The following is a 25,903-nucleotide window of genomic DNA, read 5'->3' as shown; positions in this document are numbered from 1 at the left end:
GAAATGTGGTGCCCAGAATTGGACACAATACTACAGCAGAGGCCTAATCAGCATGGAGTAGAGTGGAAGAATTACAATACTTCTCGTGTCTTACTTGCAACGCTCCTGTTCATACATCCCAGAATGCTGCAAAAAAAGTCACACTGTCGAGTCATATTTAATTGTGATCCACTATGACCCACAGATCCCTTTCTGCAGTACTCCTTCCTTGGCAGTTATTTTTCATTTTGTATGTGTGCAACTGACTGTTCCTTCCTAAATGGAGTACTTTCCATTTGTCATTATTGAATTTCATCCTATTTACCTTCAGATCATTTCTCCAGTTTGTCCAGATCATTTTGAATTTTAATCATCTCCTCCAAAGCAATTGCAACCCCTCCCAGCTTGGTATCATCCGCAAACTTAATAAGTGTACTCTCTATGCCATTATCTAAATCATTGAGGAAGGTATTGAACAGAACAAGACCCAGAACTGATCCCTGCAGGACCCTACTCGATATGCCCTTCCAGCTTGACAGTGAACCACTGATGATTACTCTCTGGGAACAGTTTTCCAACCAGTTATACACCAACCTTATAGTAGCTCCATCTAGGTTGTATTTCCCTAATTTGTTTATGAGAAAGTCATGCAAGATAATATCAAAAGCCTTACTGAAGTCAAAATATACCACATCTACTGCTTCTCCCCATTCACAAAACCTGTTACTCTGCAAAGACAGCTATCAGGTTGGTTTGACATGATTTGTTCTTGACAAATCTATGCTGACTGTTACTTCTCACATCATCATCATCTACGTGTTTGCAAACTGATTGCTTAATTAATTGTTCCATTATCGTTCTGAGTACTGAAGTTAAACTCACTGGTCTGTAATTCCCTTGATTTTCCTTGTTTCCTTATTTATAGATAGGCAAATAGTGCCATTTTCCAGTCCTCTCAAATCACACCCATTTTCCATGACTTTTGGAAGATGACTGCTAATTGCTCAGCTATCTCCTTGGTCAGCTTCTTGAGTGTTCTAGGAAGTATTTCCTCAGACCCTGGTGACTGAAGTAACTGAAGATATGTTTTAATGACTCTGAGCTTTGAAAAGCTGTGTTCACCACTCGTGACTGTGACCGGCAGTGTGAACAGAATCCTCAAAGCTAGCCACACATGAGGAAAAGCGTCCTTACCTCTCACTGACTGATGGGCGATGCCCCACCCCTTACATACCCGCGAGGGCCTGGCGGACCACATTCTCGGAGCGTCGAGGAAAATGTAGTTCTCAGAAAGTCTGGAAGATTCTACAAAGGTCCAGAACATTCTAGGATGTTGGTGACAAATGAATCCACATATGAACACCTGAAACATTTTACGTCAAACATTCTATTGTCCCTAACACCACAAATAGCCCCCCGCGCCGGGTCGCCTGCTCCTAAATCCGGCCCCGTGCATGCTACCCAAGAGCTACAAATCCCCACAGCAACATGTCACCGTGCTTCTATCAGCACAACCCACGTGACTCAGCAGTGACACACGTGGTCCTGATACACTAGCACAGTGCGAGCGCTGCCAGCCCGCAGTCAACAGCTCTCATGCAGTGAAGAGGAAGGGGCATGCTGACAGCTGAAGAAGAGAACCCAGTTCTGCAGGACACCACACGCTACCTAAAACGGCACACAGCCTTAGCAAGACCTCATGTCTTCTTATTATAGGGCCACCCTAACTAAACACAGTCCATCCTCCAGGCGCCACTGTGAGCTCCCGGGGGCAGAGTAAAGGTTATAGAGTAAGACAGGGCTACACCTTAGCACTCTATTTCCTGGTTTTTAGCTCATCCAGCATTCCGGAAGGTTCTGAGGCACCACCAGTCATCCCCAACTGTATTATCCAAGATTTTGGGCAGCGATTACACACCACTCAGGCTGCTGAAACGTGGATGCTTTTGCCGCAGTACCCACAGCAGAGCCAATATACTGTAATGGAGATGCCTGTCCCCTGTGTCACGGTAATTGCAACACAGCAACTCTTTCAAGCAGCCATAGTGGTATGATCTCAAAAGTGCTCTGGGATCTTTTGGAATGAAAAATGCTGTATAAATATCAGCTGCTCATTAGGATCAGCAGCAGCATCACCTCTGGGTGGATTCCAGCCCGGCATTAGGCAGCATTTGCCTCCTTCAAGGAGTAAGTGATGTCTTGGACTTCTCGGTCTCTCATCACTAGCCAAAGAGATGTACTAGAGGGGGAACTTTAGTGAGCTCGATGGCAAAAGACAGACACCGCTGGCAAGTGCCCAGCAAACCAGGAGAAGGGGTGGAATAAAATGAGCTGTGAAAGCCTGCCCCACTCACTCCCTCACCAAAAGTAACTCTCTCACATTAGCCAGAGGATGCTGAAGCTACAAATACAAATACACATGGCCTGACAGACGGCAAACTGAGCGCTATCATCTGCAACGACGCAACTGACAAGTGAACTGACACAGATGGCTACCGCCCACGCTCCATCTCCCCACCTGCTCCCCATTCTCACAGCCTGAGAGACCGAAACAGCCCCGCCACCTCAATAACTGGCTAAGCCTCAACCCTTCCAGCACAGCTCCCAAAATGCAGTGCACCCTGTCCAGCTAGGAGGCCATCCTGAACCTGGGACTGCTGACACCGCTCAGCTCCCACTCCAGCTGTTTCCTTAACGATATTAAACACACAGAATTCGGCTGCAGCTGCTTTCCTTTTAATTAAAAATTTGCTATTAAAAAGCATTAAAGTGTGTAATACAAATAATCCTCTGGAAGTCATCTGTTCCAGCAGCTAATGACCAGCTTCGTTAGAGCGGCAACTAACAGGAGCAGCATGGTTAGCTCCTGCTGCTGCTAACCAGTCCCCTGGGATGATGGCGTCTCCCCTCCACTCCTTCTGGCTCTAACCACAGAGAGGTTACAGGATGCTGTATAGACGACAGCTGGTTGTACACTCCCAAAGCCCCAAACATTTCACACTGGCTAAATTTTGAAAGCCCCAGAGAACAGCAATACATTCTCTTCTCAACTCACAGCTCCCCTCAGACAGGACCAAGCCCCTGCAGAGGCACCCGAGGGATCTCCACTGAAAGAGCAAGATGAGCAGGGCCAGGCTAGCATGAAAAAGTACAAGAAAGATTCCTCCATGCACTTCTCATAGTCAGTGAAACATGTAACAACTCCAGCCTTGGAGAGTGAGGGGAAGAGAACGTTCTCCCTGCCACGAAGGGACTCTGGCAAGAGAACGTTCTACAAAGAACAGAATCTGTGACCCAGAATGCTCCGCAGGACAGCAAGCTGGTCCCTTTCAGAGACCCATTTAAAAGTAAGAAGAGAAATATACTTCATTGAATAGAAGTTACATTCATGACATTTCAGTTTTAGTCAACTTTTATGTCCTCTTTTAGTCTTGATTTTGTAATTTCTGTCTTGACAGACTCTAGTTCAACATCTCACACCTAACACACCCCTGGCTCAACCCTGTGGCACCAGCCAAATGAGTCTACATTAGCTGGGACAGTAGCAAACATACCAGTTAAATTGCACTCATTCCTTTTCACAACTATTAGCAATAGTTCCACAATTATCTACGTACTAGCTAAGCACAGTATCCTGCAATTTTAAGAGAGTGCAATCGAACATGGGTGTATGTATGTATGCCCACTCATGGTGCAAGGCGATCTCTGAAAGTGTTTGTTGTTGTTGTTGTTGTTTTTTGAAAAGTCTAAGTTTGCTTGCTTTCTGCATTGACCAGCAAAGCTGATGGGTCAGGCATCCTCTCTATTTCCAGGCACTTTCACTTCCTTTCTTTGCCCCAGCTGCTGCTGTGGATCACAACACTACTCGGGGAACGTTTTAGCCAAAATTGAACAAACACCTTTCAGAAAAACCTGAAATCTGAAAGAAACGTCTATTCATATTATTTGTTGTAATGTGTTTAAAAATAAAGGCCTGGATCTTTATTCTGGATCTACCCTACCACTCCTCTCTAGTCTCCACTCACAACACAGTTGAAGTTGTGCATGTTGCTAGCAGCGTTCTAATAAGGTTTCCTTGACCTGTGTGAACAGACCTTTTGTCTCCTGAGTATTGTATCAGCCAGAGCAGGATATAAATGGGCCCTGCCTCTATGCCATAGCAGAGTTTTTCTAGCATGCTTCTCAGAGAGAAGGCTCTGCTTATACTGCTCAAGGAAATTATGCTAGACTCCTTAGCCTGAAGCAACCACTAGCTTTTAAAAATAACTGTTGCTTGCATGATTGCACCAGACAGTGGACATGACCATATTCTCAGTCTACAGTCACTTGACAGAAGCAACTACTTAGGTTTTATTTCCATCTTTTTACTCCTTGCTTTTATTTGTCGGAGGCAAAGGGGTTGCTCCCTTTTCTGCCCTTTGCAATATTTCAAGCTTGTAGAGCTAACATTTTTGGCTCCTATCCCAACATCCATTTTAGGGATTTCTTGACTGCACAACAAAAATCCACAGTGCGCTGTTTGGCTAATGTCACGGAGAGAACCCCAACTAGTGCAAAGCTGGCCAGCAGACACACAGCAACCAGCAGAGACCAGCAAAGTCACTGCGCAGCCCCTGAGATGAGGCAGCAATGAGGAAATACAGCTCCCAAGATGAAAGAACAAACAAGTGGGGAAAGGGATGAAGGGAAAAGGAGAAAAATTAGAGAGAAAAAAAGAGAGAGAGGGAGAGAATCAGAGTCAGGAATGTAAGGGGATGAATTGGTTCAGGGGAGCCAAATCTCAGCCTCGCTACAGTGCACACACAAGATATTCATCAGCATCCGTGTGCGACTGGAGAAAGGGAAACATGGAGTTCAGCGATCAGAAACTTCTGGGAGGGAAACACTCTACAGCTGAGGTGGTGTTTGGCATTTTTGGTGGGAGCAGCAAGGAATGAAGAGGGGGAGCCATCGCTGTTTTTCAAGCATTCCCAGGAACCATAGCAACTCCTCAAGCAGCCTGAGCCCTTCCAAGGCAGAGCCATTCAAACTAGGAGCTGGGAAAGCAGTGAACTGCATCTCTTACTACAAGGACTTAAAACCCCCCTCCCCCAATTCCCTCTCACCAACAAGTTCACACGGGAACAAGGAACATGTCCAGCATCCCCACCTCCCCCAAGCAGAAACAGTCACATGGCAGAGACGCATTTTAAACACAGAGGGCCAAATTTCTCCATGGTCTCACACCAAGGAAGTCAACTGAGCTCTGCTAGGAGTGAATTTGGACAAGCTGCTGGAAAATACCCTCAGCCAGCATTTTAACTAATCTCTGCACACATATCTCCTCTGACCCAATTGCAAAGGCAGCCTAGACCTCTGCAGTCCACAACCACAACTGAACTTGCTGCTTATAGCAAACACGATCAAGAGCTTTGCCCCATTAGAACAGGGAAAGGTTGGAATGATCTTGTTAAAAAAAGGTGGTGGGAAAGTATTCCAAGGCAGATAAATCAATGAGGATCTGGTTAACAGGGAATATGTTTCTCGAGATGTCAAGGAGGCCTGAAGTTCTGGCTCAAACCATTAGCCCATCAAGTCTGGCATCCTGCCTCCAGAGCTGGTCCATGCCTAATATTTCATAGGCAGGTGAAATCACCCTACAACATTTTTACAAAGCCACCAACATCAGATTGCCTGGGGAACGCACTTCTAATGTGGTACCCCAGGGGATAAAGAAATATCAAACTGAGCAGGATCAGAGGAAATCAAGTTTATTCACAACTGATTTCTCTAGAGCTTCCCCCAAATCTTAAAGAGGGAGTAGAACATAGGAAGACAGTGACAAGATACAATAGTTACACATGGAAAAATAATTAGGACCACAGACATTTGAAGGGAAGGAGAAACAGACCACACTAGTTCTAAAAGGGACCTCGGACAGCAATTTGAAGGAATTTGGAATAACAGAGTAAAGTAAGCCTGTGGCAGTACTGACGTGTACAGCGACAAAGAGATCATGTTGTGCAACAGGGAGCATTTGGTGGGGCCACATCAGAATGATTATTTATTGTTTGTACTATTCCCACAGTTCCTTGGGCAGTCAGCTCTGGAGACCACAATTAGCAGAGACAGCAATGAAGTGGAAGCCAGGGGAATGCAACAAAAGTGATCAGGGGTTCACCTTTGAGACAAGATTTCAAAAGCTACATTTGTAAAGTTTGCCTATGTACTGTTAAAGCAGGGGAGGACATGATAACAGTCTATAAATAGTCAAGGGGTGGATACCTCAGCTTCTAGGAGCCCTTGATTTCTGGGGTAGCGCAAGGCCACGTTTAACAACAGGCTGTTGAAATCTGCTCTGAGCAACACTTTAAAACATTCTGGTGAACACCTGAAGCCATGTCTCCACCCAGGACCACAATCCTGCATCTCATACACTTGGGCACCCTGATCAGACAGCTGTACTGCTGTTAGCAAGGGCAGAAAATGGCTAAAAATCCCTCCTCCCCAGAACAGAGCATAGACAATACTTCTAAGAGAGCCCACTAATTCAGGCAATCTGGTTTGACAACTGAGCTACAAGTTAAACAAGTAGGGTTGCCTGTATGTGAGTTTTTCAAAAGATACATTTTACCTAAGCTGTCACAGAAGGGAGCCGAGCCTGCATATCCCACCTGAAGAGACTGGCTATGGAAGCTTGGTTCTGCAACTCCGTGCTGAAGATAATGGGATGGGGCAACCAGATACTAGGTTAAAAAAACTGGTCTGTGGTTTCCAAAGAAGTGAAAGGGTTTTGCAAGCATTTGATGTAGACACAGCTCTGCAAAGCTTTCCAGATTTGTGTGAATTACCTGAACGGCAGATCAGACAGCGAAGGAAGAAATCCAACATCCCTCCGGAGGCAAGGCTCTCACTGATCTCCGTGGGAGTTTTCACCAGACCAGGCCCTCCCCTGTGCGTTTTCGTGCCCTCTTGGTGAGTCAGTCAGATTTGCTTTCCCTTTGAAAGGGAGGATGAAGGTGGTTTGGTCACCAATTAACCCGCATCCCATTCCACTGCACTTAACTGTCATTCCTGGTCAGCACAGAACAACCTATGCAGGTGCAATGGGAATCTGAGTTTGGTAAGGAACTCCAGAAGACTACCAGCAAAGCATTCAGCCCCTCTGATATCTAAAGCAGCATGGACAGGTTTCACAGAGTCTTCCTGCTCAGCAAGGCATATCCGTCTGGAGCTTTTGAGAGTGGCGAAGGGCTGGGAAGGAAATGCCAGAGCACATCACTCCTTCCCCACTGAAAACAGCAAGGGATGGTAACAAAAAGCCTGACACATTTGGATGGTAGCCAGTTGACAGAGCTTGATACATTGCATTAGAGCAATTTGCCTTTGGAAAGCAAGACTTTCTGGAAGTTGCCTCAAGACCAGTCTCTTCCCTCCAGAGGCTGACAGAATAACTGGACTGAAACACTCAGCCCTTTGAAGCACTATACCACTGGGGGTACCTCAGCCCCAATATGCATCCACAGACAGAGCAAGAAAACAGCCAATTACACAGCAGTAGTCCATAATTAGGCTCAGATTCGGTGGTGGTGTTTCAGAGAAATCATTGGGTGGTTGCAGCACGAAAAGCAACAGCAAGGGAAATATAATAGAAATAGACACACCATCAGCACCCTCCAGTCTGGTTTTATACCCAAAATAATCTGGATTTTATCCATTTTTGGTACACGACTGACATACGCTGTGGTCATGGTTTTGTACTCTGGAGTTACCACATCGCCACTCTTTTCAGACCCAACAGATGACTTGCAAAACCAACAACAGTGTGTCACAAGCCCCAAATAACCAGGAGATCAGCAAACCTATGTCCCATTTTAAAACCTTCACACTATGATAGCCTGCTTCAGCTCACCACAGCATCACAGTAATTGTCAGAATGGAGTTTCCACCAAAAAAAAAAAAAAGAGGACTTTGCCATATCCTTATTTACAGGCTCCAATCTGCAGAACTCTTTGACGGCAGTGCAATGAGCAGGCACCTTTAAGCCCAGGCAGGTCAGAATGTCATGGATTTAAAGCTGGTAGCATACTGATTGTATCCACGTCCCTGGCTATTTGGGGTGGTCAAAGGAGAAAGAAATTCATACCAGGAGAAAGATATTGAGACAACGTTGATGGCCGTTTCTCCTCCATGATTCTCAGTGCAAAAATACAGTGCAAACCAAAAGTTTGGAGATTAGCTACCAAAATGAGTCACTGCAGCTTATTACATTGACATGCAAGAGACCAATTTATTCACCACAGCGAATCACTTTTAAAAAGCGGGATCAGAAGACAGTATCATGGATCATGTTTTAAAGCCTCCTGGACTCTTTCTGAACTTCCTGGTGGCATTCTAGAGACATGTCACAGGTAGGCTCAGGCACGTAAGGCCCCACCCATGCAGCAAGTGATAACTGTGAGGGGGTGCCCTGACTCAACTGCTTTTGTACTAAGATAGCCCTGTTGAGTTTGGTACCACTAAACTGGCTCTTCGTTGTCAAGTTTTTGCTCCCTTTGTTTCTTGATGGAAAGCCCAGGACTTGCCTGTGATGCAGCTCTAAACAAAGTTTGTTCAAACTTCTCACTAGTGACATGCATCAGTTTGGGATGCCTCTGTTTTGGAAAGTTACCTTTAATTTTGGCTGCCCAACTTGAGCAACTGATTTTTCAGAGGTGCTGAGTACCTACAGGTACCACTGATCAAGCAGAAAGAAGAAATGAATATTGCAACAATCACCTTAACTCGGACCCAAAATAAATCCTACACTCAGTAATCTGAAAAAGAATAAAAAATAGGTATAGATGTACATGGCACATTCATCAGCCACAAAGGCCACTCCCCATACACACGCATTTTTGCCATAAATCAATGTTGCCCACTTCTCTATTCATCCACACACATTTATACTCAAGAAATTACAATTATGATTACTGTACCAGCTGTCAATTGATAAATGGGAAATATATCAGTTAAGATATGGAACAAAGACCTTGAAAGAAGCAGTGCTGGTTTTAGAATATCCTTAACTCATCACTGCCTTGCTTTTAGGTGGTTTTTGAAACCAGTTCAGGGTATATAAATTGTTTAGGCCAGCGGTTCTCAACCGGTGGTACACGTACCACCAGTGGTACGCGGAAGACGGCTCGCTGGTACACGAGGCAAACCTCGCCGCCGATTCCGCTGCCGAATCCCCCCCCCCCCCCCATCTCCGCCGATAAACCCTGCCGCCGCCGAATCCCCCCCCCCCCCCCCCCCCCCACCGCTGAAAAAGCTCACCGCCGCCAACCACTCCCCCCTTGCCGCCGAAAGTCCCATCCTCTCTTCCGCCGAAAACTGTCAAACGGCGGCAGGGCTTCGGCGGAGGGCATCGATTTACCGAGTTCTACTCAGGCCAGGTACAGTCAGGTGAAGCGGTACTTGACCTGACTGTACCTGACCCGAGTGGTACTCTGTAAAAAAAGGTTGGGAACCGCTGGTTTAGGCCAATGTAGGCTGATCCTACATAACTGGGGATCTGCCTATTTGAGGCACCCTTGCTGTCCCACCTGTCACCCATGCCATACTGCCACTGCCGGCAGAGATGGAGCAGCCTCTGTTTAAAGGCTGCTGGCAGGGCATATTGCATGAGGGCCCTGAATGGTGGAATTCACTCACCACCTCCGTTGGTCTGAAATAGCCTGTACCTGTTGGCCTTCTGAACACGCTGCAAGGTCCACCTCCTTTCCTTGGCCTTTTGGGAGGGAGCTGGGACATGTGCTCTGAAGGAAAGAAGCTGCCCCACGTGATGGGGGGGCCTTCCCACTCCTCTTGCCTTTTGGGGGGGAACGGCTGCCTTTTATTTCTATATTCTTAGAAAGTGCGTGGGTTCCCAGAGCTTGGATGAGCACTTTTTGTAGTGATCACATAAATGCAAATTAAGACATAACTGCCCACTGGCGCAGCAGCCCGGGAGAGGCTTGTGCCGCTGCTCCCTCCCCAGGCTGTCCCAGTTCTGAGGCTACCAGGGTTAGTCTCTGGAGCTGTCAAACCTGGCACTAGGGCTCCTTTCACTTTTTATAAATACTGAAGGACAATGGGGGGGAGGGGGAACGCGGCACACCACCACCACCACCGGGGATACTTGTGTGAAAGAAAATCCATGTCATCCCCTGAGGGTACCTGTGACAAATTTAAGCCTTACCTATGGCCCACAGCCCTATGGCTCTATAGGAGAGGAATTCAGAGCCTGCCCTACTTGAAGGAGGCAGGCTGGCATTACTCAATATTCCTCCCTGGAGAAGCACAACCACCTCAGATGAGTTCCTAAGTAGCTCCAACACCTCTTTAGATCATAATAAAATACATTAATAAAAGGAATTAATAGGGTCCAAATTTTTGTGCACGGCAGTTTCTAGTAAACAATGGCAAATTTCACTGGAGTGGGACTGACGGGCAATCTTCCATGGAGCTTTGGAACAAGAAACAAACCCGCTCCTGTTTCTGCTGGTTAGTAAATAACATGGTTTTTTGTTAGAAGTTGAGTTATTTCTCCTCCTCCCCCCCGTATTTCAAGTCATAATTGTCCCCGTGACTCCATCACTTATTTGTAGCCTGTCACTAAAGCCTTCAAAGAGGGCAATTCTTTCTCCCTCTCCGCATTTCCCTAGGAGAAAGAAAATAAACCTGCATGCCGGATAACCATGGAAACCAGCCATGTGAGAGCCACACTCAGCAGAAGACAAAACCCTTTCAAGAATGGAAACCAAGTATCAGCTCTTTTGTTTATGGAGCTAGTGACCGCTGTGGCGGCAGAGCTGACAGCTTAGCCCGCTGTGCGTCAGACTTGGGGAACCTCCCTGAACACAGCCTTCACAGGGTGCACACAGACAGTACCAAGAGGCGGAAGTGGAGTGAATATAGCAGCTTACGCCAGGCTCAGAACACCAAACAAAAGGACTGCAGAGCACGATCTGGGACAGTTCTGTGCACGGCACAGGCCAGACGGTTCGGGGGATCCATCCCCAGGGCCCCACCGCAGGCACTGGGCTGCATCCGCACACAGGGACTGCAGAAATGAGGAGTAGCTGATGAGGCTTCACTGGCAAATAAGGCCAGAATTGGGCAGGTTAGCAGTGAGAATTCACCGTCCGTTCCCAGGAATAGCAAGCACAGGGCATGAGCCACACACCCCCAGAGGTACTCACCAATATTGGGATGTTTTAAGAGCCGGCAGATTCGGGCCTCACGTTCCAGTTTCTGGTGATCTGCAAATAGAGGGGGAGAGAGAAAGAGAAATAGGGTGTAAGCTGGCAAACCCCAAACTATACTCTTGTTTAGAGCCAATGGAATTGAGACACAGTGAATCAATAGGTTACCAGAAGGCTGAGTAGGACTAGAATTGGCTGCAATGCAGCATCTCCCAGGAACTCACCATCGTCCCGCGGCAAGGCAGAGCAGGGCAACGTGTTTACACATAGCAAAGCTGTGAACGACATGCATCCGCTACGGTCACAGCTGGGTTGGCTTTCCCAACTTAGAATCATAGAAGATTAGGGTTGGAAGAGACCTCAGGAGATCATCTAGTCCAAAGCCCTGCTCAAAGCAGGACTAACCTCAGCTAAATCATCCCAGTCAGGGTTTTGTCAAGCCACAGCTTAAAAACCCCTAAGGATGGAGATTCCACTACCTCCCTAGGTAACCCATTCCAGTGCTTCACTACCCTCTTAGTGAAAAAGTTTTTCCTAATATCCAACCTAGACCTCCCTCCCTGCAACTTGAGACCATTGCTCCTTGTTCTGTCACCTGCCACCATTGAGAACAGCCTAGCCCCATCCTCCCTGGAACCCCCTTTCAGGTAGTTAAAGGTTGTTATCAAATCCCCCCTCATTCTTCTCTTCTGCAGACTAAACAAGCCCAGTTCCCTCAACCTCTTCTCAAAAGTCATGTGCTCCAGCCCCCTAATCATTTTTGTTGCCCTCCCCTGGACTCTCTCCAACTTGTCCACATCCTTTTTGTAGTGGGGGGCCCAAAACTGGACACCATACTCCAAATGTGGCCTCGCCAATGCCTTTAAAGCAGGTAGTGCAGGAGTGAAACACTGTGGGCTCATCTCTGACATGGACGTGAAATACCCAGTTTGAGTTCAATGGGTTCTGAGACTGGCACTCTTTTCAAAGAGGAGTGTGTGAACAGATACCTGGGAACTGTCATGTGAAATGAGTTCTGCCAGGTCTCCTTGCAAAAGGAACCATCACCTCAGCCACCTTCCAGGAGAGATGCTAAGATAAATCAAGTCATGGTAATGCACAGACATCAGGCAGCCCAGGGGATGGTGGGCGGGGGTGAGAGGGGGGCGGCGCTGCCAGTTGCGTCCTCCTAAGAGGGGCCGTGCTTTGGCGCCTGTGTCAGGGTGATGTGGCAGAATGCTGATCGAGCACTCGAGTGCTTGCTAAGTACCTGTAGTTTTCCAACAGATAGGCAAGGTCAATTCAAGCAGGGCTGTCAGCTGGACTAAAAGAGAAAACATTAAGGAAAGGGGGAAAGGCTTCTCCTCCCCTAAACGTAACACATGTGGAGGTAGAGACGGGAACTGCAGGGGCTCTGCCCAGCCCAGCCGCAGAACAGAGGGCTTTTCCAGTCGCCGAGAAGTCGACGGAAAGGAGATGTCATTCAACTGACAGAGCCTTGGCTCTATCAACCTCATCCCCCCAGTCTGAGCAGCACGCACATGAGGGGGTGACAGGAGAGCAACAGATGCTAAACCCCAGATCTCCCAGGGAGGCAGGCCCCCAGAAACAGAGAAATCAGTATTGTCCCTCTTCCCCCGCCCACCAATGCAAGGGGAAGGAGCAGGAAGCTGACACTGACCCCCTCCTACATTTCTTCCTTTCTGCATCTGCAGCAGGCTAAGTTGAAAACAGGTTTCCTCCCTGGCCCTGTCTCTGACAGGCAAATCTTCCCCCGGGAATAATACTGCAGCATGAGCAGCAGAGGCCCTGGCTGGCTGGACTACATGGGCTAGTCAGCTGCAAGACTGCAACATGATTTCATTGATAGGCTCTTCATATGTCTTCACCCAGGCTCCTGCACCTGAAAGCCTCAGGTAGCTGTCCCTCTCCCCAGCAGACCAGCACGGGGAGGGTACGGCAAGGCCCAGCACACACAGCTCCCTCCTGGGATGGGATCAGCAGTCCAGGATTCTGCAGGATTTATGTCTTGGCTTTCCCATTGCTCCAGTGTAGCAACCGTCCTGATTAATACATGAGATAGGTTCAGAGATGCTCACATCCTCACCTGCTGCCACAATGGGGGGGAGGGGATGATCCTCCTCTTACACTTCCCTCCTTCCCAGCTGTTATATTTTCACTGTTTGGTTCCAGAATCACCCCCAAATAAGGAGCAGAAAGCAGGAATGCCTGGAATAGCCTCCTACTCTCAGAGCCTGGGTGGGGAGATGGTGCGGTGCCTCTGACTTTTGCCTGCCTTGCTGAGAAAGGACTGGCTTGGCTTCTGCACGTGGCAGTATCCCTCACAACAACAGTTGTGCAAAGCACAAGGTAACCTGCGGATTCCAGACAGCGTTGCAAGCTCTGCCTTGGGAACGCTGGGGCTAGAATAAACTTGAGCCATAACGTAGCTATGCATCAAAGCTGTGAGGAACTGTGTGATGGGGGGAGTGCAGACATACTTGTACCCCAACTCGAATGGGTGGGACCTCAGGAGAAGACAAGAGATTAAAAAAATGATGCCAGGCCCTCTGAAAAGAGACCCCCAAGTTCTGACCAGCTCTCCCCAGAATGCCTTGCGCCAGCATCATGCCCGGATTGCAGCTGCAAAAGAAGAAACTGAACGCAGACTATCTGCAGGGGCCAACAGGGCCCAAATGGCCAGAGGCTGTTCCGGTCTAAAACGATTCCAAGGAACCACGGCCACAAGCAGCAACAGGAATGGAGAGCGATTTCAGCCTCCCCTCCCCCAGCGGGGGAGGTGGAGAGGCTGACACAGACTAAAGGCAGAGCACTCCGGAGCTGCAGGCTCTCTCTAGAGAAGGCACCACCACCTCACGTGCGGATTGCACCTGCTGAGTGCCTGACGCCATTCAAACAGCACTGCTCGCTTTTCTATCGGCCTCATCTCATAATGGGAGCTGGTGGCCAGAATTCAAAATAAACTCTTCCCCCCTCCCACTCTCGCTTCCTAGCGCCTACAGATCAGGGGTCCTGCTGTGCACACAGATCTGTTGCCCTCGTGAACAAGTGATGTCTGTAGCGGATCTGCTGCGAAGTGTAAGGACACAGGGAAGCCAAACAGCTGAGCAAAGGAGAAAGGAGAGGTAGGAGCTCACCACGTGCAACTCAGCTGTAGGACCCTGACAGCCAGGACAGACAGCTGACAGCATCACAGCCCCAACAGATATGACACAACCACTGAAACGCCAGAGGAGACATAAATCAAGAACAATTACTCCCCTGAAATCTTACACTTCCACTGGAGGGGGAGGAGCAGGGGACCAGGCTGGTGAGAGTGACACCACCCACCCCACACCAGAGCTTGTGACGAGGGGCCGTGACCCGACACCCCATCCCCCAAGCACACACAAGGGCTGGCCCCAGACCAGGGAAGGAGGAGAGTGCTCAGGTCACAAGGTACAGCACACTATTTCTGGTCGGGGAAAGCGTTTCACACTGCGCCGTCTCCAGGGTAACCAAACAGGCCAACTCCAGCACAGCTCAGGGAGGGAAGGCACCCCCTGACCGCCTGCAGCTGCTCCAGCACCCAACAGCACAAGCCTCGATCAGCCAGCGAGCACAGGACAGTCCATCAGAAACAGGGTGGGATCCCCACCGCTGACTCCCGTGGGCTCTGGAGGATCACGGATCTGATTTCAGGTAACTGCAGAAAGCCCTGCAACTCCTGAGCCGAGAAGGGCCCCTTCAACCACGGCCCTTTTAAACCCCTCTTCCTTGCCACACACAGTGCACTCAATCTCTTGGTCCCATCTTATCTGACCCCATGCCCTGTAATACAGCCTTGCTCCCTACAGCATCTTTTCCAAGTGCTCCAGCTAATCTTTATTGGCTTGTTTATTGTGCTCACAAATGAAGCAGGATTACCCAAAACCAAGGAAATAAGAAAAAAGGTCGTCACAGGGATCAGTGTCAGGCACAAGGTACCACGTACACGTCACAGGGAACAAACAAGGCATTCAAGGAATCCTAAGAAGGAGAAAAGTTCGTAAGACATGTTGATTGCTAAACTAGCTCGTAGCTTCAGCGGAAGTGCTGAAAGGCAGCCATGTGTTCACATATCTGTCTTACCAATAGTTCAAAAGGCTAGTCATTTTTTCCATGGATCAAACTTCACAGATTTTCACACACCATCTGTCAAGTGAGAAAATATTCATTCTCCCCCACCCAGCCCCCAGCAATTGTAAACCCCGCCACTAATAACAAATGAAGCAACACATCCTGACCTGTGTTGGAGGAATTCACATTTTAAAGCCAGAAGGGACCATTGCAATCATATAGTCTGACCTGCATAACTTCTGTTTGGGCTATAGCAGGTCTTTTAGAAAGAGATCCAGTCACAATTTAAAGACTTCATGTGACGGAGAATACACCACAACCCTCGGCAGGTTGTTCCAAATATTAATTACTCTCACTGTTAAAATGTACCCTTAATTTCTAGTCTGAATCTGTGTAGCTTCAGTTTCAAGCCATTGGATCTCATATCTTCTTTTGCTAAATTCAAGAGCTGTCTACTCCCAAATGATTGCTAACACGTCCTAAAGCTAACGTAGAGGATACTACAGTATCTTTCTAATTCAGTTGCATTGTTTTCCCATAATTTTTGGGCTACCCCACAATCCATGAAGCAGAGAGCACGACTTTCCACAATCACTGATGGAAAAGCCCATTCTAAATAGACAGCCCGTGGTGAAGTAGAAATGATACAGAATTTAGTGTTGAGTAATATTATGATTAACACAAATAGACTTTTTTGCATGCACCCAAAAACTGAAGGGCAAAACTTACTTATATTCAATGTGCACATTAGGTCAGTGAATACTGAGATCCCTCTGCCAGTCTGCCTTTAAGCAAGTACAATTATTATATTTTTGTTCAGCAGTTAGGAAGCTGTAAGTTTTAGACAATACCACCTCTCTTAGCCTTACAATCCTGAAAGAGCAACTCCGAGCTAGCAAAAGGCCTTATTACTTCTGTTACTCTGCAAAACATTGCTTAATAACCGGAGTGTTAAATAACTGTTTGTTTAAAAAATTGTTTTAAAAAGACAAAATATCGAAGTGTTAAAATTATTAATGAGAATATAAAGCATATATTCGTCCTTCAGTTTTCAGATGCTATCTAGGATGGGCTTTTCCAGGAACGATTGTGGAAAGTCATGGTCTCTGCTTCATGGACTTTCCACATACAAGTAGTTTCACTCAATTGAATGGGACTACTCTCAAGTGTCAAGTTAAAAGACACTTGTTGCAAGACCAGGGCCCTAAGAAAAGTGATTTGTACACTACAACCTATGGACCATCTGCTAGAAACTGCTAACCAGGCTGGGGCGAAAAACAGAAACACACACAAAACACAGGAAGCATTGTATATGGAAGACAAAAGGAGAGGGTGAGCCAAGAGAATTCAAGATCTTAGCAACATTAGCCCATGTGATCCAAATATATTACATTCAGTCAAAAACCAAAGAGAATGGGTTGAGCAAAGTTATATTAGATTTGGGAACTGAGAGCAAAAAAAAAAAGTCAGCTTTACATTGTCCAATCAACTTTTCATAATCGCCAACCAGTGGTGTTGGGAATATGAACTGCTTTGAACTAAGATGATAAATAAATAAAATACAAGGAAATACTAATCTTCTCATATTTTATGGTGTGTTAGAAATTCCTAATCTATGGCTTCTAATAAAGTTTGAAGAGCATCTCTGCAAACTTTGGGGGAAAATTAAGGACCACAATAGGGAAATCTCATTAGTAAAATACTGATGCAAGCCATCCAGGAGAAACATCCAGTGATTTCAAATGAAATACTTGAAATTTCCAGGAATGGAGTAAAATTAAGCTAAATAAATATTTTCATTCAGTAGGCAATGGCTCCTAGAGGTAAGCTATAGTCCTTTGCACACTGGAAGGAAATGACTCAGAGAAGAGAGACCTCTGGGTTTCTGATATCAACCCTAGAAAAACTGGGTTGTTAAAAACTTGTTTTGTTTCTTTCTGTGTAGAAACACATAGGACGTCAGCTGGAAACAGGAGTCGAATGCACAGGAAGAGTCAGGAATTGATAGCCATACTAAATCAGCGGCAAGCCCAACATTACTGCACAAGTCACTCAGCTGCAGAACATCGAGCTGAGCAAAACCCATACTTCTGAAAAGCAGGAAATGCAGAGTTAAGGTTGCCCATGTAACCTGAACCTCGCCCTCCTTCAGCAGTGCCCCATTAACAGATAGCCCACTCCCCCGCACCCTTAACATCAGCAGCACCCCACCAGCCCTACTTGAGCACAGCTCTCCAGCCACATCCCTGCCCCATTCATTACACGCCCAGCTCCAACCAGCTGGCTCTCCTGTGCCCAGCCCCCACGGCCCAAGCAGGGAATATCTCCATGAAGATTTTACACAAATGTTTCTATTGCCATTATTTCCCGCAGCGCCTGGAGTGAAGGACCGCTGTGTAATGCAGGGACATAACACTGCAGTGCAGGGTGATTGGGATGCACAGGCAGAGTTGTGAGGCGCATAGGGACTGTCATGTCTTCCTCACCTGATCTCCTAACCTCCCCCCAACCATTTGCCCCCCTCTCCATAACCCCCCCCCACACACACATCTCGCTGCAGCCCTACATCCCTCTCACCCTATTCCCCCAGTGCCCCACTCCTCTGCCCCCTAATACCTATGGTCTCCCAGGAAGTGCCAACACGTCTAATCCACCCCCACCCCCAGAGACTTTGATTACATTCCCCCTAAATAAAATTGCATCCACAACTCACAAATTGTAGCATCCTCCAGCCACACCATCCAAAACTCCTTTCGGCCTAGGGAGGAGGAGTGTGACTGATTTATCCTTAGTTATGTCACTGAGTTCACAGCCCTGGAGGGGGGGGGGGGGAGGAAAGTTTGGGGTAGGCCTGTAACTCAGGAACGATTTGGTCAAATGACCCCACATTTGGATTGCTCGTGCTAACCCAGCAGCCCCACAAGGCACACCAAATTTCAAAGCAGCTAGACTAATCATTCGGATTTTAGAGCACTTACACGAGTCAAGCTTTAAAGCAATAATGGTGGAAATGGAAACCCTCTAGCTGATTTTCTGTACTAGTGCATGTGTGGTGTCAAAGCGTACACTTTCCTAAATAGCATTCTGAACTCAATTCCCCCCAAGATTTAGTGAGTGCCAGGCAATACCTTGTGTAAAACTCAACAGATTTAGACCATTTTCATCCATAGCTCATCAACAGTTTGGTCTCGAAAACTGCTCAAAAAACCCACCTAGGAACTTATTTTAAAATGGCTATTTTGGGGGGGGGGGCTTAGATCTCGGGAACCCCTGGTTTAAATGACTCCAAATTTGGGTCACTAACCCTACCCCTTCACCCTCCTGAAGTACACAAAATTTCAAAAAAATCTAACTAAGCATATTAAGCATGTCGATGATAGAAAAATTGGAAAGGTCAATCTTTAAACAAGTGTCATGATGCTTCTTAACTACAGTGACGCTCCTGCACCACTATAGTTATGTGCATTTCCACAGTCCCAGTCGTTAAGTTCTCAGTCTGTTGAAAACTGCAATCTAGCTTTACAACACCCTTGTATTACATATAAGTAATATGTAAGAATTACAGAGGAGGAAACCAAGATACAACAGATTTGCCCAAGGTCATAGCTAGGAACAGCGTCCAGGAGTCCCCACTTCCCTGCTCTAGCTACCTGATAACAATGCCTCCCAAGAGAATTATGATTAGGAAGCTTTTTCTTGCAGGGACGTCAGAGGCCTGGAGGAGAATGTTTTCAGGCAGACGCACAGTGCACAGGATATCTGCAAGCCACAGCAGTATAGAGCTGTCAACTGGGAACATTTACAGAACACCAGAAAACAGATATGATGAAAAAGGTCATTGTGCCTAATCAGCCTGTCCTGGGAGGGAGAGGGGAGAGAGACAGAGAAGGAAAGGGAAAACCACCCCCATTGCGCTGCTTTCTGCCTCCAAAAGGCAGACCTGAATGATTTGGAAGCCTGCAATAAACCTAAAAAGGAGATCAGTCCCAACTGAGCTGGGGCGGAGGCTTGAGAACTTGAGAGGAGGGCGTAGGGAACACTGGAAGAGATTATTAGCTGCCAGGTGCATTACCACAGCCTGACATTCCTGCTATGCATACGCTGCACAGTATCAAGCCCCCCCCAAACAGCCTCATCCATAGCTCTGGTTGCCTTGCCCGCCTTTCATTCTCAGGAGACGTAAAGAGGGCCTTCATTACAGCTTTAGGCAGCTGTAAATGCACACACCACTTTCTAGCTAAAGCATTTCCAATAGCTCCCAAGGGGATATATACTCTGACCTGGGAGATTTCAAGAGAGTGTGCACACACATCTCATCCCATCCTCATCCCTGTCCAAGAGAGACCTAAACTGAAAGTCCGAGGAAAAGCACAAACAAAAACCAGCTTACGACAATTCCCACCCTTGACAAACACAAGCAGAGAATGGCATTTAAAGCTAAGTCATTAGATGACTCTTTCAGGCCATCAGAATAAAATTTAAGGGGACAGACAGAATAGGAGAGACTGTACAGAGCAATCATAAAAAAATACAACATGCATCCGCAAGAAGATGGCAAACAGGAACCACGGCAGAAGATTCTGGGGACAAATTGCCTACTGCTGTCAGAATACACATGCAGTATCACAATAAAGAAAAAACATTATTCACTGATTGAGGGATTGTGTGTTCTACGAATAGGAGCCAGCCCATACCAACCCATAAAGATCCAGTCTCTCATGATGCGTGAGCTTTCTGCCAGGCAGGTAACCCAAACCTTTCAAAAACCAAAGCAACACCTAAGACCTACGGTCTTTTTCCAGTGTTCAGCTCAGGACCACCTTGCAGTTACCAAAAGAGGGGGAAAAAATTTCAAGTTTGTCAACAAGTTGGTTCTTTTCAAGTTAGGGAGAGAAGGAGGAGAAGAGTGCTAGAAGTCCCAAAGTGTCCAGAGTCTGGGGTCCAGTACCTCAAGAAATGGAACCAGGATTTATACCCACCAGAAGTGTGGGGGGAGGTGTTGCTGCTCCCACATCTTCTCCAGAAAGTATCAAACACCATTTTGAAATGACTTCATGAGGGGAGTGAGCGACACCGTTGAAACGCCACCTTGTAGCAACTGCCTCTCGATGTGAGTCAATCCAGTAAAGAAAGTGGTACCTCTTGTAAAGAAAGAGGCTGCTCTTTTTTCTTCAAATTAGGAACCTCAGGCTCAAGATAAATTTGTTTTCCAGTAAGTAGTTCCAATTGTGTTAGGAACCTGCACTTACCAAGATGGTCATGGAAGATGAGCACTATGTGGAAGTTCAAGGAAGGCCAACAATCTCAAAACCTGGGGTGCTTAAAAGTTAAGCATGTAAGTGTATATGTAGGCACCTACCACAGCTTTCTTTTCAGGCCCTGCAAGAATACCGATCATTATCAGAAGAGCTGTGGGTGCTGGAAATTTGCAAGGGTGCCAGTGGAGAGATGGACACATCAGACCAGCATCTTTGCCAAAGAGCAAGAGAAAAAAGGTCCAAGTTAGCTTAGATGTATTTTGTGAAGCTTGTGCGCATGAAGCGTTATCCACTGCTCTAACTCCATCCTTTTCTCAAAGTCCAAATACACTGGGGGAGGCTAGAATTCTTTCTAACTGAAGGGAAAAAAGGAGCAGAGATCAAAGTGACACTTACTCGGTCACACACTAAGCATTATAATTAAACACATGCTGTGTCTCTGGCCGAGGAGGCAGCCAAAGTCTGCTTCAACAGGTTAAAGAATCAAGGAAATCTTCCAGCTCTCTACTGTACCAATGTCTCATTCTTCCTGGTACCAACGAGAGTATATAATTGAGCTGCCCAGTAATGCAGCCTGGGTATTGCCAGTCCTCCTGGCACGAGACATACACATATAATTGTGGTTGTTGTGGGAGGCAGTTTGTTTCCCAACAGAATGGCATCTTCATAATCTATATTACCTTTCTGAGAATCAGAAGGGGAGTCAGTCCAAAGAGGAAGCAAACTCAGGGCAATAATTTCATTTCAATTGCAGTCATTATGCCAATCCTGGAGATAGTCAATTTGTGCCAGCTGCTAAGATAACTTCTGAGTTGCTTTAAGATGGGAATCAAACTAACACCAAATAGATTTTGTAGCTAGGGACTAATCTGCACCTCCAAGTCTTTTATGCTTTTCTTCAGCCATTTAAGTTTAATCTCCCTTTCTAAGGAACTCTGAACTAACTTGCTGAGACCTAGCTCCATCACTCTAGACTTGAAATCAGAGACCTCCCCAAGTTCCCTGATTTCCTGCATAATGTTGGGGATGCTGTATCATTAATAATTCCTCAGCAGCATATTACGCTAGCTTTAGATGCCACTTCTACTGACCAAACTCAGCTTCTTCGTCTCCCATGCAGTACTCCGATGGCACTGGGAAGCAAGTTTAAATGGACTGCACACACCATAGGATCCCCTCCCCCCTTTACCATGTCACACTGAGCATTTCTTTGAAGGGAAAGGACTGCTGGCCTGGTCACAAGCAAAGAGTGGTCATGTTCCCCTCCACCCAAAGAGAAATTTGAAAGACAGGGAGGAAAAGTGAGATTTCCTTTCACTGTACCTTCTGCTACTGGCTCCAAAATGCTCCAAAAACCAGTATGGCGCTAACTGTTACTCACGAACAGCAGAGTTTCTTTAGGAAATGCTGCAAAACCTTCCTCTCTGACAAAGCCTTTGTACTGTAACAAGTATGACAATGGTAACTGTCTTCTGCCCACCACTCCCCTTTTTCCCCCCCAAAAAACCAAACAAAAGCATACCCTCTGCACAGTTTCACACCCTAAGAAGGGAAAAGAGACAGACTCCACAAAGTCCATTAGGGACTGCACTTTGCTTCTGAGTTATGCATGGAAAGCGCTCAGATACAACAGGCCTGGGCAGCTGTATGAAGCTGAACAAAGCCACAGAACAAAAGAGTTAGCAGGGAGTTTCCACAGTTTGGTCTGAGAGGCGTAGGAATCGGAATACCACAGTCAGACCATGTAGACAGAGGAGGGGGCAGATGTAATAGCTACTTGACCCCATTTACAGGGAGCAAAGATAGCAAAGATCTTCGGGCACTAGCCTGGGACAAGTCATCTATTCCCATGGTTCCCATGAATAAGGTGGAGAGAATAACACTTCCCTGACCCACAGAGGAGTCACAAGGAGCAATGCATTAAAAATTATGAAGATTTAGATGCTACGGTAATGAAGGGGCGGGGTAATGGGGGGGTTACAAAGCACCTAAAGAGAGATGGATCAATCACTTGATCCAAAACGGTGGGTCCTGGTCCTTGTTGCTGACACTGCTACCTCAACACCACAAGCTGCGTCTTTACCCACCTGGGTATTTTTTGTTCTCTGTCAGTGAACCTGGGCGTGGCAAGGGTGGACTGGAAACAGGAAAGAGAATTCTGCACACGGCACCCTGGTCCGCGCGACTGCTAGAAAGAATGTTAGCACTGAACGTCCCCTGCTGCTGAAAGCTGGAGAGGGAAAGCAGTTCAACTGGGGTGGAGGAGGAAGAGGAAGCTAACATCTGAGGCTCTCGGACACTGAAAGTTACACTAGCAACTTGCCAGGTGCCATCAGGGCAAAGGAGGTCGAATTCCCCCATCAGTGCACAATTGCAGCACCCAGAAAGAGACAGTGCAGTCAGGGTTAATTGTAAAAATAAATTAATATTAAAAACAACACTGGAAGCAGGGTCGAGGGAGCAGGCGGCTTTGCTGCACGTCACCACCAGTCATCACTAATCTTTCCCAAAAGGGGCCCTATGCCAGAAAGGCACAGACAGGTGCTCAGGAGACAGTTGATGTGACACTCCCCGGGGTAACCCAGGCTGGGAGGCACCTCGCAACGACCTGCTCTTAGCATCAGGGAGCCTTGTCTGTGCTTGCCAGGGGCCAGTTCCCTGCCACCACTGGTACCAGCCACAGACACACTCCTTCCAGGTTAGTGACAGGCACATCCGATGCCTCCGAGGGTGCCCTGCAGTGTCCAGTCCCTTCACGGCACGCTCTGGACAGAATTAGGAGGCCCGCTGTTCCCCAACGAACAGTACATCACTGCTTATTAGCTCACCTTCGAACACAGCTTTGCTCAACGCACAGCACTTAGATTTGTTTACAGAGAAAGCAAGTACAAGTTTAATTAACAGAGACCAGAGATTCATGACAGCAAACAGAGCTACTGGAAATAAAGGGTCACATATAAAACAAAATCATAACACACTTTCTGTGGTCTAAACTTAGCTGACAAGTTATCCCCCCATCTAAAGAGGTCTCTCTCACCCAAAGTTCTCCCTAGCATCTTCAGCCGCGCCCAGCTGAGATCCCTTTCTCAAGAAGCAGACCCGCTGTCAGTTTATGTTGTCAGTTTATGTCCTCGGTGAAGGATCCCAGGGAGTCTTTTTCACCCTCAAACAGACAAGAACAGATGTTTGATCTTCACCCGAAAACATGATGTGTCCCCATCCCCCCCTTTTACCTCTTCCTGTCAATTTTCTTTGGAAATCCCCACAAGCTCTTCATTAGCATTTGACTCAGTGAGCTAATAGACTTCTATTGTGACACACACAATATACAGTGGTCCCTCAGGGGGACCTCCTATCTGGAGAACTTTGTCTCCAGGCATGCTGCCTTTGACTGAGCTGTCTTTAACTGCAAGGCCTTAAGAACATAATTTCCAACACACACACATCTCGTGATGACTCCGATGACCAGTGTGACACAGGTTTTCATTACAGACCTCACATGACATTCTGCTGAGGACTAGTACGTAGACACCAGACCCAAGGGATTCCTGCAACTCTTCGGTAGCCCCATGCCCTCTGTCAGTCAGCACAAAGAGGTCGCTGGTTCACGGCAGGGAAATCACAGGCATTTCTTATCCTGGTTTATGCAACCTGATCCCCATCGGTCACTTCATCTGTTCAGTTCTTGTTCACGTGTGCTACAGCCAAGGACTTTTAAACACTGATGTTCTCCTGCCTGAAAGGAATTCTACACAGCTAAATAGCTCCACAGACAATGCCTCGTTTAGTAAAAATCCCATTCCCCAACATCTCCTGATGGACACAGCACTAATCTGCCACCACCTCCCAGGAAAATGCCAGATTCTCCATGTGCCAGACACCCGGATCTCATTTCTAAGATCCCTGATCCCACTGCTGTGATGTAGGAGACACTCCCTTCCTGGGAGCTGGGAACAGCTGGTCTCTAGCAACACATACAGGTTGGATGATGAGATGCGGGGCTGACAGTGAGGAGACATGGGGAGGAAAAAACACCCCCAATGCACACCCCTGCCATAGGTTCTCCACAGATCAAAAGGGGCATTTCATCTCACAAAACACCTGCCTGGGAGAAATCCTGCAGCACACAGACAATGCCCCATTCAAGTGGCACAACGGCACCAGAGCAGCCATCCCCAGAGGGCTGGGCCGGGCCGCCGAGAGGAGCTACAATGCTGCACACCCGACCCATGCTGAAAGAGGTAAATGCCTTACGTACCATTTTTCCCAGCTCCCAGAAGGGCACTTCAGGGAGTGCAGAAGCAACTCTCCAGATGCTGAGGAGAAAAGGACAGGGAAGGGGAGAGGGATCCCCAGAGACTGGGTGATTCATTGTCACTGCTCAGCTGCATCTCTACATTCAGCGGAGGGAGGTCACGGTGCACAGCTAGTGAGCACATGGCCCCGTGCACAAGGGGAAGAGGGAGGTCACTTGTGACCCTGACTGAGGATGGATCCCAGAGCCCACTTCAGATCCTAGGTCTGGGGTCAAAGGTCTCGCGTCAAAGCCTGAGCATGTCGAGCACTCCAGGGAAGGGAAACGCCTATGGGTACCAAAACAGGCTCAGGAGTGGGTCTAATGGCCTAGGTGGCCTGCACCAACAGGGCAGAAGGCACTTGGGCATACGTCGCCTATGACCCTGGGATCCTCGCCACATCATGCCCAGCATGGGGACCAGAGTGCACTAACAAAACTGGGGGTGGATCATGTGACCTTAGGTTGCCCCCTCCCTGAAGCACTGCAAAAGTCAAAGCAACCAAGATTCCGGGCACATTTCACAAAAAACACAGCCACAATGGCAGATGATGCTGGTGCAAGAGGGCAGTGTATGCTGTGCCCCATCACACCAGGCAGCACAGATACAGGAATCGAGCTAGTGGCTCACCAGCTGCCTAACGGAGCATTCTCTGTCCCCTAACGCCTCCAAATCCCACACCCAGGGAGCACCAGGCCTTGGCCCTCCAGGCACCTCAAGCCTCCAGGCTCACTTTCTAGAGCCAGAACTAGAGGAGCACAGAGAGCAGCTTCTGAGCAAAAGGGACGCAGCAGCAGAACAGGGCAGAAGTGAGGGGAGGCAAGCAAGAAACTAGGAACTCCCTCCAGAGCAGCCCATAAAAGCCACAAACTCTCTCCCTCCTCCCCCCCCAACCTCGCGGAGAAAGCCAGCGTGTCTCATGGGACAGGGGATATCCCTCTGCATTGCCCCACCCGGTGACACCAGCCCTGCACCTGGGCTGTCTCTTGTGTGTGTGGCCTTCATGCACGCTCAGACCCCTGTCCCATGCCTGGCTCTTCCCCACCAGTTAATTACTTTAGTTGCC

General features: G+C 47.6%; 1 protein-coding gene across 33 annotated transcripts in view; it reads right to left on the bottom strand.

Moving 5' to 3' along the window:
* The window catches only part of CAMK2G (calcium/calmodulin dependent protein kinase II gamma), a 162,762-nt gene that overhangs the window by 88,192 nt on the left and 48,667 nt on the right, over positions 1-25,903 (bottom strand). For all 33 annotated transcript variants that reach the window (XR_010917904.1, XR_010917932.1, XM_067537480.1 and 30 more), the window contains exon 3: positions 11,184-11,243. Coding sequence is in view for 31 of the 33 variants with exons in the window: in XM_067537480.1 (XP_067393581.1) it covers positions 11,184-11,243 (60 nt within the window). In the remaining 2 variants the exon portion in view is untranslated. The remainder of the gene's footprint in view (positions 1-11,183; positions 11,244-25,903) is intronic.

Source organism: Emydura macquarii, unplaced genomic scaffold (assembly GCF_026122565.2).
Source record: "Emydura macquarii macquarii isolate MOO-44397 ecotype Brisbane River unplaced genomic scaffold, CSIRO-AGI_Emac_v2 contig_67, whole genome shotgun sequence".
Lineage (NCBI taxonomy): Eukaryota > Metazoa > Chordata > Testudines > Chelidae > Emydura > Emydura macquarii.
This window is presented reverse-complemented; position numbering and strand designations above follow the sequence as displayed.